General features: G+C 52.3%; 1 protein-coding gene across 1 annotated transcript in view; it reads left to right on the top strand.

Annotated features, from left to right (window-relative positions):
- Positions 1–12,928, top strand: part of LOC122369529 (fasciclin-1-like) — a 117,137-nt gene extending 104,209 nt beyond the window's left edge. The window contains exons 11-14 of the mRNA XM_043344373.1: positions 4,487–4,710; positions 5,238–5,397; positions 5,648–5,789; positions 10,869–12,928. Of these exons, the coding sequence (XP_043200308.1) occupies positions 4,487–4,710; positions 5,238–5,397; positions 5,648–5,789; positions 10,869–11,077 (735 nt within the window). The 3' untranslated portion in view covers positions 11,078–12,928. The remainder of the gene's footprint in view (positions 1–4,486; positions 4,711–5,237; positions 5,398–5,647; positions 5,790–10,868) is intronic.
- Positions 12,929–14,651: the final 1,723 nt, after the last annotated feature.

Raw genomic sequence — 14,651 nt, 5'->3', positions numbered from 1 at the left:
CATGGTGCTCGGGGTCAGCGGTATCTCGGCTCTCGGGGGCGTGACGGTGCTGTCCCCCTCTGTGGTGCGGTTCTGTGGAGCAGTGTGTCGTGCGCCGCCAGACATTGAGACGCCGGACTTCCGGGTGCAGTTCAACGCGGCTGCCCGGAAGTGGTCGGTTGCATGGAAATGGTCCGATGGGATCGGACCCCAGTGCCTCACGAACGCTGTGCCGCAGTATGCTGTGCCGCCCGCCGCTCGTCACGAGTTCGAGACAGAACTTGACGACTGGATAGAGCGGGAGTGGCTCGTGCCGTATGACGAGCGGCGGCAGGGGCCGCCGAAAGGGTTGGTGCCGCTAATGGCTGTGGAGCAGCGCAATCGGGGGAAAGTTCGACCGGTGTTGGACTACCGAGAACTGAATGACTTTGTGCAGGCTCACACAGCTGACAGCGACGTGTGCGCGGAACAGCTCCGCAAGTGGCGCCGGCACGGCGCAAATGTGGCGGTCGTGGACCTGAAGCGTGCCTACCTCCAGCTGCACCTGGAGGAGCGACTCTGGCCGTTTCAGACGGTGATGGTGCGGGGGCAGCGATTCTGTTTGACCCGCCTAGGTTTTGGTTTGAATATCGCGCCCCTCGTGATGAAGGCTGTCGTGCGTGCTGTGCTCGATCAGGACCCCGACATCGGGCGTGCCGTCCTCCCATATGTGGACGACCTCCTTGTAAATGAGGACATAGTCAGTGCCGAGCGCGTGGTGGCGCATTTCGCGCAGTTTGGACTGGACTGTAAGCCGCCGGAGCGGGCGGCCAGTGGAGCGCGGCTCCTGGGCCTGCGGGTGCACGAGGAGAACGGGCAGCTGCGGTGGAAGCGGGACAATGCCGTGAGCGCGCCGCCAGAACGTGTGACTCGCCGATCTGTGTTCGCGTGGTGCGGACAGCTAGTGGCCCACGTACCAGTGTGTGGGTGGCTTCGACCCGCGGTCGCATGGCTTAAGCGGCGTGTAAATGAGCTGACGCGCGGATGGGACGACATCACTGATGACGCCGCGCTGCGCGTGCAGATGGACTGTATCGCGAGTCGCCTCGCCAGTGACGACCCGGCCCGTGGCGTGTGGTGTGTCGACGGGGACGAGGTGGTCGCCTGGACAGACGCCAGCTCGCTGGCCACCGGAGTGGTCCTGGAAAACACAGACGGTGAGGTGATCGAGGACGCATGCTGGCTCAGGCGAGACGACGCTGTACACATAAATATGGCCGAACTCGATGCCGCTATTCGAGGCATTAACTTGGCAGTTGCGTGGGGCGCACGGAGAATCGATCTCCGAACCGACTCGGTGACGGTGAAGCGGTGGATCGACGACGCGATCAGTGGCCGCGCGCGCCTCCGTACTAAAGCCAGCGGCGAGCTGCTCATCCGACGGCGTGTGGCGATTATTCGTCAGCTGGTCATCGAGCTGGAGCTCCGTCTGACAGTGGCGCTCGTTCGATCGGCGGATAATCGCGCTGATGCACTGACTCGAGTGCCCAGGGAGTGGCTCCGAGACGATCTGACGTCGACAGTGAGCGCGGCCGCCGTGAGCGCGGCTGGCGAGCCGTCGGCAGTGAGCGCAGCCGCTGTGAGCGCGGCTGCAGCGGGCGAGCCGTCGGCAGTGAGCGCGGCCGCTGTGAGCGCGGCTGCAGCGGGCGAGCCGTCAGCAGTGAGCGCGGCCGCTGTGAGTGCGGCTGCAGCGGGCGAGCCGTCGGCAGTGAGTGCGGCCGCTGTGAGCGCGGCTGCATCGGACGAGCCGTCGGCAGTGAGCGCGGCGGCTGTGAGCGCGGCTGCATCGGGCGAGCCGTCGGCAGTGAGCGCGGCCGCAGCGGGCGGGCTGTCGGCAGTGGGAGTAGCTGCCGCGGACGAGCCGGCAGTGAGCGCAGCCGCGGTGGGTGAACCGTCGGCAGTAAGCGCGGCCACAGCGGACGAGCCGAACGCTGTAAACGCGAGCCTCGATGGTGCAGAGAGCGTGGCTGAAGTGCACGAGCGAGCTGGTCATCCGGGCGTCCGACGGACATTGTATTTTGCTCGCCGATGTATCGGCCGCGTCTCGAGAGACCAGGTACGCGCCGTGGTGACAAATTGTGATGTCTGTCGAGCGATCGACCCGGCTCCAGTAAAGTGGCGACACGGGTCGTTGGGTGTACCACAGACGTGGCACAGACTGGCCATTGATATAACTCATTATGGGGGCCATCCGTACCTCAGTGTAATCGACTGCGGGCCGTCGCGGTTCACTGTATGGCGGCCGCTGCGACGGCAGGACAGTGTGTGCGTTATTCAGCGGCTGGAGGAGATATTTTTTGATCGAGGAGCTCCGGCGGAGCTGTTGTGTGATAACGATCCTGTGTTCCGCGGCCGACCGTTTGCCGTGCTCGCCGCGCGCTGGGGAGTGGCTGTGAGGTTCCGGGCGGCCCATGCACCGAGCGGGAACGGTGTCATCGAGCGCTGCCACCGGACAGTGAAAGTGATCGCCGCCCGGAAACGGTGCGATATCGCCGAGGCGGTACACTTGTATAACGTGACGCCGCGTGACGGCGAGGCGGTGGCCAGCGCTCCGTTTTGTGGCGTGTACAGGTACGAGCCGAGTGACTGTGTGCGGTTGCCGGCTGCTCCGCCAGGGACGGCCGCGGACGGTGGGGCCGGGGCGCGGGAGCTCCCTGCGGTGGAGACGGGCCCATACACAGTCGGAGACGCGGTGTGGGTGCGCCGCCGTGGGACGCGCTGCACGGAGCCGTCCCGCCGGGGTACCGTCACGGCGGTGGTCTCTCCGCAGGTTGTCGATGTGGACGGTATGCCACGACACGTCAGGGATTTGCGGCGCAGAAATAGTGAGCCGCCCCCATGTGCTGAAATTGACGCGGACGACCCCATCTACGTGATGGATCCCCCGTCTCTCCCAGTCCTCCAGCCGGCTCCAGTTGAGCAGGGGCCGGAGTTATGCGACGCTCCAGCGCCGGAGCCTCCTGCCGTGGCTCCTCGGCGAAGTCAGCGCACCCGCCGTCCTCCGCAAGGATGTTTCTGTGAGGGATGTAAATGATCCTCAGGATCAGGGGGAGGTGTAGTTGCCGCTGTGCGGAGGCGCGTCCGGTGCACGGCGCGCGTGTGAGTTGTCGCGTGCGGCTGGGATTTGTTGTGGAAAATGGATCAGCGGCGAGTCGTCGGCGAGAGGGAGCGCGGGAGGGAGCGGCGCGGGGCGGCCGCCGAGCGTTGTTTTTGCGAAGTCGGTTTTATTTCTGTGCGAGTTTAAATACATAACATGTTACGAAGGCACCAAAACTACTTCGTAAATGTTCATATGGTTGCTAAAGTCGAATTCAGCTCCAAAAACTGGCCTCAAAACATGTAAAACTCGAAAAGTGAACCGAGGTCATCAAAGGTCAATGACCTGACCTGACCTTCAGGTGACCTTGAAACTAGAGGTGGCAAAAGATGAAAATTTTGGGAACCAGACTCGAACCAGACCCGGCTGGACATTTCTGGAACCAGTCGGACCCGGCCTTAGTTGGAATCGGAACCAGTTGGACCCGGTTCCCCAAAAGTCAATTAATAGTTAATACTAACTACTTGTAGGTATCATTAGTTGCATCATGTAAAACAGCTTTTTTCCACTGGGAATACTCATGAGCTACTGTGTGCAAAGAAACATTCACTTCATTCACTTCATATTTTGCATTAATGTGTAGTGTGCAAGATGTATAGTTTATGGTAGGACCCGGTTGGACCCGTCAGAAAATTTTCAGGAACCGGTCTGGACCCATATGGGTCCAGACTGGTTCTTTGGACCGGGTCCTCGGGTCCACATTTTGCCACCTCTACTTGAAACCCACCCTAATGCATGGGGGCAGCATCATATCACATGTTTGAACGCTTGTAACCACGAAAAGACTGCAAACGCGCGGCTAATGCGAGCCGACATACGCCGAATCGCGATTCCGGCCAAACATGGTCTCGAAAAGTAGGTCACAGGTCAAAGGTCATTTGGGTCAGGGTCATGAAATTTTCAGGGTAGGTGTAAAATTGATCAACTTGAGGGTACTGAAAGTTTCGTCGCGATCGACCGCTTTTTACGCGAGTTATTCGCGAAAAACCGAGGGGGTCCGTTCGACCCCCCCCCCCCCTCCTATACGGGCGAGGGTTAAGTTACGTCACAAGGCTCACGAACTGCGTTGATACTCCACGGGCTTGTGACACCGGTGAGACAACTATAACGCAATTATAAGGAGTTAGCCGTCAAGCCTTGCCATGTGCTTCTATTCCTCTGGCTCTTTTCCACTTTCCCACCCATCCAAAGGATCAGCTCAGCTCAGATTACAACCATTCGTTCCTTCCTAGGACAGTCTGCCTCTATTCCGCCGGCACTGTAACCGCAAACACCCCTCCTCCAGCCCTACACCGTGCCGTCAGTCCCGCTCCCTGTACCTCTCTGTGGCTGGTGACGGCCCTTCTCTGACGGCCCTCCTTGCTTTCTCAGCCTTACAGCGTGGCATCGGACGCGCCTTCCCGCTCCCTGTACCTGTCTTTGACCGGTGACGGCGGCCTGGAGCGAACGCTGACCGTCGAGGGCGGCGGCACCAACGCCACCGTCATCATACCCGACATCGACCGGTCCAACGGCGTCATCCACATCATCGACCGCTTCCTGGGCATTCCGTACCAGACGGTGGCTGAGCGACTGAGCACCGACCCCGTGGCCAGGTCAGTGCGAGAGCGGGGTGGGTCAGGTCAGCGAGTGGTCAGGTCAGTCCGAGGGCGGGGTGGGCGAGTTCAGCTAGTGGCCGGGTCAGTCCGAGGGCGGGGAGGTCAGGTCAGCTAGTGGCCGGGTCAGTCCGAGGGCGGGGAGGTCAGGTCAGCTAGTGGCCAGGTCAGTGCGGAGGAGGGATGGGTCAGCTAGTGACCAGGTCAGCGCGAACACGGGGAGGTCAAGTTAGTCTGAGAGCTGGGTGGGCTAGTCGGGGGTCAGCTCTGAGGTCAGCTTGAGGGTGCAGTTGGGCAGACCGATCTGGGTTCAAACCAGTCCGATAACGGTTAAGGGTGAGCAGTGGAGCACAAAATGAGTGGAGTGCAACAGCCAGTGGACATGGGACTGCTTGGATTCATACGAGACAACGGACTATTCGGATTCGTGCTGATTTTATCTACCCGGCCCCATCTGTTCATTGAAACATTACGTAAATGAGGTCCTGCGACGTCTCAAACGTCTAACTTTGCTATTTCCCCGACAGCCTGACGAGCTCACTGGCCCGTGAGAGTGGGTTCACCCAGCAGCTGAAGTCGGCGGAGAAGATGACACTCCTGCTGCCGTCTGACATTGCCTGGCAGCGACTGAAGGCACAGCTCAACACCTCCTACAACGCCGTCTTCGCCGACCAGAAGTCACCCGAAGTCAGTTATCAGACCTGGAGGTGGGGTCACTCCGGTTCAGTGTTCAGGGTTGATTAGGCTGGGAATGCAGATCCTCTCTGGAGGTAGGACCTCTCTGGGTCAAGGCTTCCTTAGCCCGGAGATGGGGCCTGAAGGGGCGGTTTCACTCAGAATGTAGACGGGGTAGCTCAGGCTGGCAAGGATAGTCGCTGAGCTCAGTACCCTCACCGTCCTCCGTCCGCTGACTATCTGCCGTCCTCCGCTGCCGCAGGTCCTCGCCGTGCTGAAGCGTCACATGATAGCGGACCAGGCGCTCACCATTGAGGAGATGGCCAACATCACTGCGGCGAATGGCAGTGTCACCACCACTGACGGCGAAACGGTCAAGGTGGAGCACATGCCTGGATCGCAAGGTAGGTGTCACTGGCGACTAGGGATAAACCCTCAGGAAAGCTTGATGCTGCTGGCATAGTCTGATGCAGTCGATCTGTTGGTAGTGAAGCGACAGTTTCGTCGCGGAAATGACGCTAAATCTGCCGTCGGCACCCGACCTGACAACAGGGACGATATTGCTTCCGGAGGTATTTCCACACGGCACGCCGGCTGTCCAATTACACTGTGTCGGTGACCTGGCAGCCGATCTATTGGAAAATCAATGGCCGACGGTTCATTACGACGGTATCGATTGGGCTGGGGCGACGCCGTTGTCGGGCGGATAAAGGTCACTACACTCAAGTGTAGGTAGGGTATTTAATGTCGATTCGGTTCTTATATTCCTGTCTTTATATATTTTGTTCCAATCGGCTTCCTCAAACGTCTTTCGAGATAAATGTGCTGCTTGTCTCTAGCGCACCCATTTGGACCTGGCTCGAGCGTGGTTATAACTTATAACAGACATGACCTGATGCGTCGATTGGTAGAGCGTACAGGGTGTCCCATAAGTTCGTTCTCACATTATATTTGCATGTGAAACAGAATACATTGCGTTTTGATATATTTATAACCCCTCAATGTGCTCCCCATTTAATAGGCAAACACATGAATACATGCTGCGGCATGCCAACCGGCATGTTTGGCTGCATAGCAGGCTTAAAGTTAACCCAGACTGGCTTGACATGCGCCGGGAGCTCCTCGAGGCTGGAACAGCGCTACGCTTCGACGAGCCTAAATTTCAGCATAACCAACACATTTTTATGAAATTTTGATCCGATGAGGTGCCTGGCATGTGATCTTGCCACAAACGCTTGTCACAGTCTCCTTGCACCGCTTTTAACCCGCGCACCGACGGGGGTCTGCGCCAACTTAGTACCGACGGGGGGGGGCGGATGACCGCCCCCCCCTGAGATCTCGAGAACGAAGCAAGATAGCGACAAGCGGTAAACGGCATCGGATACGCACGGACAAGGTCTACAATTTTTACTAAGGTCATTTTCAGGTCAGGTCAAAGATGACGTCACAGGGGTCGAAAAAGTCAAAATGGCGGCGCTAGATATGGAGAGGGTTTTTCTCGAATAACTTTCGAAGTAGTCAAGATAGGAACAAACTAAGGGCATCATCGTGATCCTCTCGTCAATTCGCATCGAATGATATATATGTTGACCTCGAAAGGTCAAGGTCAAAGGTTGACCTCAGGTCACGTGACCTCGAGGTCATCATGTATATCATTCGATGCGTCTTGACGAGCTGAACACAATGAGACCATCCGCGCGGCTGTATCTTGTTCCTGTAAGGAGTTATTGGCAAAAAACCTTTGGTGACCTTTGATGACGTCACATGACCTTACAGCTGCCCAACAGCAAAACAGACCTCAAGGTAGTGAAGGTTGATCGTATGTGAAGTCATGTATGGTATATGGGGCCATTCCGACCCGTTTTAGTGGTAAAAACAGGGAGTTGATTTTTCCCCCATTGACTTATAATGGGGAGGTCGCGAAATTGACCTGACCTTAGGTCACCGACATCAAAATTCCGAGATATACAAATTGTAGCTACTAATGACCTAATAACATCCTGCGACTTTCAAAGGCCTCCGACATCTACTGTAGCTCTGGCACGGTGACAAAGTTGCAAAAAAGTGACTTGAGGTTGGGTCATTCAAAGTGACCTGGTGACCTGACCTTAAAAGTTAGGAGGTTCAAACTTGCACACCATGTGTAAAATTGATGAGAGAATAGTCATACCAAATTTCGCGGCGCTACGCGCCGCGGTTTTCCCGCTATCCGCGAAAAACCTCAGGGGGGCGGATATCCGCCCCCCCCCGTCGGTGCGCGGGTTAAAGAGACCCTCCCACCTTCAAAAAAGTTAATGAATTGGCACGAAAGTGATGTCGCTCGGTTCAGAAAGAGCGAAAACGAATATCTACCAAATTTCATCGAAAAATATTCACCGGTTTTCAAGATATTAGACTTTAACTTTTGTTTACTTTTTGGGATCTCCGCTGTTCCTAGCGACTTTATTTGAAAGTGCGGCATTTGTTGCGCGCAAAGCAGCATATACCACCGCGTGCTACCAAACGTTTTAGTAAAAGATTTAAAAATCGTTAGATCTCCGCTGACGTCACAAATTCTAAGGGGGCATACCAATGCACTAGCCCCTTAGAATCCGAAAACTGCAAGTTTGAAATTCCATATCTCCGAATTAAAGCATTTGTCGATGTTGTGAGTGCCCAAACCGGTATTTGCAGGCCATGGCCACCAATTTGGCTATCTCAACTCAAAACTAATGTTAAGGTGGGAGTGTCCCTTTAAGCTTTGCTTGACCTGTGCACTGATGCACTGTCTTGCCTGAAGATGGGCCTACGACCTCCCGGATGCCATTTTCTCCTCTATAAATGTGTTCATATTCGCGGTTCGAGTTCAGCTTGAGGGCTGAAACTCCTCCTAGATTTTCTTGGAAAAGCATTCTGCTTCCCAAAGCTGTTTCTGGTCTGGAACACCAATCGCAACCTGGTCAGCGTCTGGACGCCTATAACCCCACAATACCGCGACCCTGGCCTTTTGCATAGGAACATAACGGGACGAAACGGAGGCCTCCTCCTTCGCCCTTATGGGGTTGTTTTCGGGTTTGGACGGGTGTTTCATCTCGAACGTGGACTAGTTAGTCCAGATGACCTGGTTGATGTCATCAGCTCTCTAGTCTTTTTAGCCTCAGGCATAACGAAACTCATGTTTGGCCATTTTAAGACGTTTTTGACTGTTTTGAGCCCTCCAGTAAGCAAAGCTTAAGTCACCTTGAGTTATGTACCTCGAAAGAACACTCTTAGACAGCGACAGCTGGTAATCCATCCTGAAAAGTCTGCTTGCCAACTTTATAACCCTCTGACCTTTTTGATGGCCACTTTGGCGCCACACAGTTTTGGCCACTTGGCTTACTCCTGAGGGCTGACTGGAAAGAGGATAAACTTGCAGTGATTGACTCCCGACAAATCATCGGCGTCACTTGCTGACTGTGCGCAGGCGCGTAACCACGAGTCTGAAGTTACTGGGGACCACATGGTGGGCCGCGAAGATCAAATGCCTATTATATTTTAGGATAATTTTTTCCCCGAATGGAGAGTGGGGTTGGCCACACCTGCCATTTCTTTTTGCACGTGTAAAGAAAACCGCGGCGCGCACCGCCGCTAAACTTTGTAGGTATAGCTTATGATACCTCAATTTCGCATCGTGTGAATCTTTTGACCTCAGGTCACCTAAGGTCAGGTCACCAGGTCAAGCCTCTAAAAAAAATTATGACTGTCATTCCTAGTGTGGATGCTGGTTGTTTTGCATTTGAAATGTGCTTCCTGGATATATTTTTATATTTGCTTCTGTTTTAAAATTGTTTTGTTGAATATTTTATTGTTAACCTGAGCAAATGCACCAAGCATTGTGTTTTGCATTAAAAAAAAGAAAATTATTTTACAGGTTCTAAGATATGACCGCCAAATACCCGCCACACGACTAAGTTGTGCTTCTTGAACCCGCAACAAATCCTGCGGGTTTTTAAAACCCGCAGAAAGCGGGTTCGCGGGTTCAAAAGTGGCATCTCTAATTCCTACAGTTTACATCCCAGAAGTCTGAAACTCGAGATTTTGCATGAGGAAAATCAGTATGGACAATTCGTACCTATACCTCAAAGTTTTAACGTTGGTGACCTAATGTCACGTCAATTTTGCGACCTCCGATAAGTCAATGAGAAAAAAATTGAAATGCTCTTCTTTTGGCCGAAAACACATTCAAACACCGTGACACGGGTAAACATGACACACTGAACCGGAAAATTGTTCCTGTGGCTGTGACCCCTTCCATGCCCCTGAGGTCATCTCAGGTCATGAGACATCTCCAATAGTTTTTTTTACCATAACTCTAGGCAGAAACATGCTAGAGCGCTAAAAACACCATGAATGAAAACAGCTCAACAATACCAATCGAATGACAATGCAACATCACCTTTTCCGTGACCTTGACCTCGGGTCAAATAGGTCAACGTATAGTTCATTCGACGCGTCTCGACGAGACAAACGCGATGCCGGTAAAATCAGCGTCATACAAGTTTGGAGTTAAAAGTTATGATACAAAAACCTTTTCCCCAAAACGCCAACCTGAAGGCTAAACCGTTGACCTTTGGTCAAATCTGAGAACACTATTCAGAAAAGGCCTTTGAAAGAACTATCGAATGCACTTTCCCGCAGCACTGCAGCTCTATTGGTTGCCGACTTGTGCGCCGATTTATGAGAAGTTGTCAAAATTGGGAACAAAAAGTTCGTGAAAATTTTACCTTTGGTGACCTCCAGTGACCTCAGCGGTGACCTGATCAAAATGACATAGGTAATTCTGAAGATACTGTAGCGAGCTATATGTTGCTTTTTACCGCGTCTTTCCAGCTTGTTTCTTTCCGAGATAATCTGGTGTGGCCAAAAAGAACCTACCCCCACCATGGCGAAGTTGTTGAGAGGCCTACCCGGGCGCGGGCTGAACAAAACATCCATAGTTTTGTCTTCCGTTGACCACATTTCACGTCAATTTAGAGACAATATTTGGTTTTTTAAGCAAATTGAGGTCATCGGTTTTACTGGGGACGGTCCCCAGTAACCCAAAAGTTACTGGGGACCGGTCCCCAGTGTCCCCAGTGGTGGTTACGCGCCTGACTGTGCGTCCAGTTAGCGATGGACATTGTCTACAGACTGGTAGGCCTCAATCACCCTCAATCGTCGCGAATGGTCACGTGCTGACTAAATACCGAGACGTACCCGTATCGGAGACCTCTATGTTGCGGCGTTAGCCGTCTCTGTAGGAAACGGGCTCTCTAGCAAAAACTATTTTGTCCACAGAAATTAGTTACTGTGGAGCATATTTCTACCAGCCATGGCAACCACGTAAGCTCAGTTACGAACCAATTTCAGCGTGCCTTTAAGCAAGAGAGCCTAAAAACGTAAAATTTAGGTGAGAACGAACTTATGGGACACCCTGTATGTCTACATACACACTTACCGAATGGTTTTCTTGCCTCTCCCAGAGTACCTGGTCAAGTGGAGAAGCCTGCAGGCGCGCGTGCTGCGCGCAGACGAGGAGTGCACCAACGGCTACATCCACGTCATCGACGCGGTGCTGATCGGACCCAAGGACATCAGCACCCCTCGGGCGTCAGCGGCGTCCTCAGCGGCCGGCTCGACGGCGGCCAGCGCGCTGCTGATGGCTGCCAGCTGGTCGCTGCTGAGGCTCTGAGCTGGCGGTGTCGCTAGGGGAGGCTGCAGGTCTCGGCGGGCCTGTCTCGGCCCGGGACGGGGCGCCGCCGAGCGTCGAGGAGTGCAGTCAGTCAGTGCTCGCTCACAGTGGACCGAAGCTCAGCTGAGTGTCGGCTGACTGAACCGAGCACGCCTCATGATGATGCTTCAGTGGGGCTGAATAGTCAACTTCCTCGCTGATATATATGGAAGATCGCCGCGCCGGGTGACGAGTGTCTGTCTCAGAGCTGGAACTATTCAGGGTGGCGCTACCGATCAATGTTATAGATGTCACCAGCATCAGACGGACAAACAGCGAACGACCCCTCTCGCCGGCGGGTCGAGCTGTTCCGGACCAGATGCAGATTTCGGAGGCGATTTCGGGGGCGGAAGATCCTACAGTCCCCCCTCCCCCTCCCGAGTCACTGGTGGGTCGACAGTATCTGGCGACCCGGTTCCAACCGGAGTGCCGCGTAACGTATGGTTGATGTGCGATATATCCTACTGAAAGAACGGTGTAAACGTTTTAGGACGAAAACATTTGTATTGGAAAATTATTTCACCGTCTGCTAACCAGTATCTCCAAAGAGGTGCATGTGTTTGCGGTATGTGTAGCGTGCGTGTTCAGGTTCTGCTTTTCCCGAGCTGAGCCTAGTGTGCTATATGATGTATGGAATCTGAAATTGCAGGATGGTGGTTGTGTGTTTCCGGGGCGGGTCATCATTCCACCGATATGGAGTGATCGGCAACAGTGAGTGACTCTTCACTCAGTTGTGCAGAGACATGACTGATGCGAAATGAAGCTGTACAAAACCTTCATTAGGTGCATACTTAGATCGGCTTCCAGCCATTTTTGTACCGTCCTGGAAATCACTCCCAAAATCTTATTCCGTGAACGGTCACATTTATGCTTCGGACGCTTCTCAGCAAGGCTTCGCAATGTAATCAGCTTCTGTGGTGCATGTGGATCGTGTCAGGTGACTTGCTCGATTTTTACGTGTCGGATGGTCGCGCTAGACTGACTGTTTCAAGTGTGCTTGGTGGCTGCCTGCGACTTCATTATCCGATGTCGCTCATTGTGAGCCGTTTTTCCCCACCCGCCGGTAAATGTTACGAATATTTAGGTATGTGTACGATTAAGTAATTTTGCGTTGTTTGTATATTATTGCTTAGGTCGTTTAGTGAAAACAGGCGGTTGCCTCGCTCCTGGCACTCAGTCTTCTTTATTCGATACGATGCCTTCACTGACCGTTTCATTGGACGATTTGATGATGTGTCCGGCGCCTCCCATGCTCACAAACCTTACGACATTAGTTTTCTTGGCTACTCCTAGCCCTTTTTACCTTACATGAGATCTGTTTAGCTTCCTTATGATGCCTGGGAAGTGGAGACTACCATTCAAACGGGACTATCAAATGTGCGACCTACGATAGCAATGATGCGCCTTTTGGCCGCCTCGGGACATCTTTCTGGACAATATCTCCGCACGCAGACTGCAGTCGTCTTTCCTCCTACTGTCGCTTCGAATGCAGCCGAAACGGATTGCGCTTGAGCGTGTTCATGTGCGTGCTCACCATGCCATGCCTGTTGGCTATCAATGCTTCAGCATTACAGATTACTTCGAGTCCCACAGATAGCCTTCCTGAAAATTAGAAAATTATTCTCTCATGCTTGATAACTGCTGGCCGTATGAACGCGTAGAGACTCGACGGTCTCGCGACAGCCGCCGACAGCTGCTACCTTCTGCGCTATTGTGCTCGTGAATGCCTGAACCCGACCACTGCGAGCAAAGTGAGGGGTCTGTGTAATCCAACAGTCGCCTGCCAGTCACAATAAACGCGATCACAACACGTCTGTGGTTGTTGGTTTGTCAGTGGAAGGCCGAGGTCGATAGCGAATGATTGGCGAAAGTGGTAGCAGCTCGTGAGGGGAATAAAACCCTGCTGATCTTAACCCGCGCCCCACTGGGGTCTGTGTATAACACGCCCTACTGGGGGGGGGGGCTATTCATAGCCCCCCCTCCTAACTCCAAAACTACTGGGCCGATCGTCAAAATTCAAACGGCGTCTGATAGCTCCGGAAAAACTGTCGAGCGAAACCTAATTTCATTGACCTCGAGGTCACCGATGACGTCACAGGTCAGGTCAAAGTAAAAATTATTAGCACTTTGGCTTGTTCACATTTTGGGCTCTGGCCGCCGTATTACAAGTCAGATCAGGCTCATTTTTGGTTTCCACACTCGTGAACAGATGCTCTAGATACCTTGAGGGTACCAAACTTGTACTTTGATTTTCAGGTCAGGGTCAGGTCATCACAGGTCACGAAAATATTATATCATGCGTCGGTCACGTGACACATGTTTTATGGTCCATTTAGGCCAGAGATTTCGAATTTGATGTCGTCTATGTCATTCGAGGTCATTTTGAGTCGAATTAGCTTAGGTCAGGTCACTTTCAGGTCAAAAAAGGTCAAATTTTGAAGTTGAAATTTTTCAACAAAAAAGGTGTCTATTGGATGCAGTTTGAGCTCAGGAACACGATGGTGCCATTTATATTGGTGTACGATGCCAAATACGTACTGAAAAATTGATTTGAAAAATTAATAATTGTGAATTTTTTGCAATAATGCGTATAACTTGGCCATTTTTGAAGATATTTAGCTAAAACTTGCTAGAGTTAGTCATAATCATGCGTTCTGTCACATATATTCCGGTTTTTTTCGAAAAGTCAAAAACTTTTTGAAAAAATATAAAAATATAAATTTTGAATATTATTATATAAAATTTTCGAAATTTTCAAAATTTTGAAAATCCGAGATAGCAGTTTGATAGCGCGGTCAATTCTGAGTCCTTTCATGCAAAGAAATTGGATCTAGCTTAAAAACTGAGCTCTTGGGAGCGATTGCCGTGGTTCAATGTTTTGCGTCGAAATCGGCCGAACATGACGTCACTCTGACGTCATTTCCGGCCGACCTATGGTAGCTACGAAGTTCAAATTTTGACACAAGGTGTCAAATTGATGCAGCCGAAGGTACTGAAAGTTTGGCGTCGATCCGTCAAGCGGTTTGGAAGTTATTGCAGAAAACAGGAGGGGGGGCTATAAATAGCCCCCCCCAGTGGGGCGCGGGTTAAAGGTAGTGTGCCACCTTTGAAAGATTTCCCATTTTATTTTTCCTAGGATAAGAAGCTTCTGTTTTACCTAATATCGCAAAGAAAATCAAAAATGGGCCTGGAATAGTGCCTTTTTCGCCTAAAAGTTTATCGGTTTTTAGATATGTATAACAACTGTAGTGGGCTCACCTGCAAACAGGCGTCGGGCAACAATCGCGAATGCGGCGCACTTGTGACAATAAGCAAAGGTCATTATAGTGTTACGACCATACGACGTACGGGAATGAGTTATCAGCTGTCTAATCGTAGACAACACAATGTCGAGCCTTAAACTGTAAGCCCGTATTGGTATTGTTTCTTTTATTTGGCTGTCGAACATTATTTATGGTTTGAAATATGATTTTATGTAAAATATTGATATGAAAAAGCCGTCTTATAAGTTATGACCCCATTTCACCACACGCAA

The sequence above is a fragment of the Amphibalanus amphitrite genome, unplaced genomic scaffold (assembly GCF_019059575.1).
Source record: "Amphibalanus amphitrite isolate SeventyFive unplaced genomic scaffold, NRLGWU_Aamphi_draft 000003F_arrow, whole genome shotgun sequence".
In the NCBI taxonomy this organism is placed as follows: domain Eukaryota; kingdom Metazoa; phylum Arthropoda; class Thecostraca; order Balanomorpha; family Balanidae; genus Amphibalanus; species Amphibalanus amphitrite.
The sequence above is the reverse complement of the archived record's forward strand: the minus strand, read 5'-3'. Positions and strand labels throughout refer to the sequence as shown.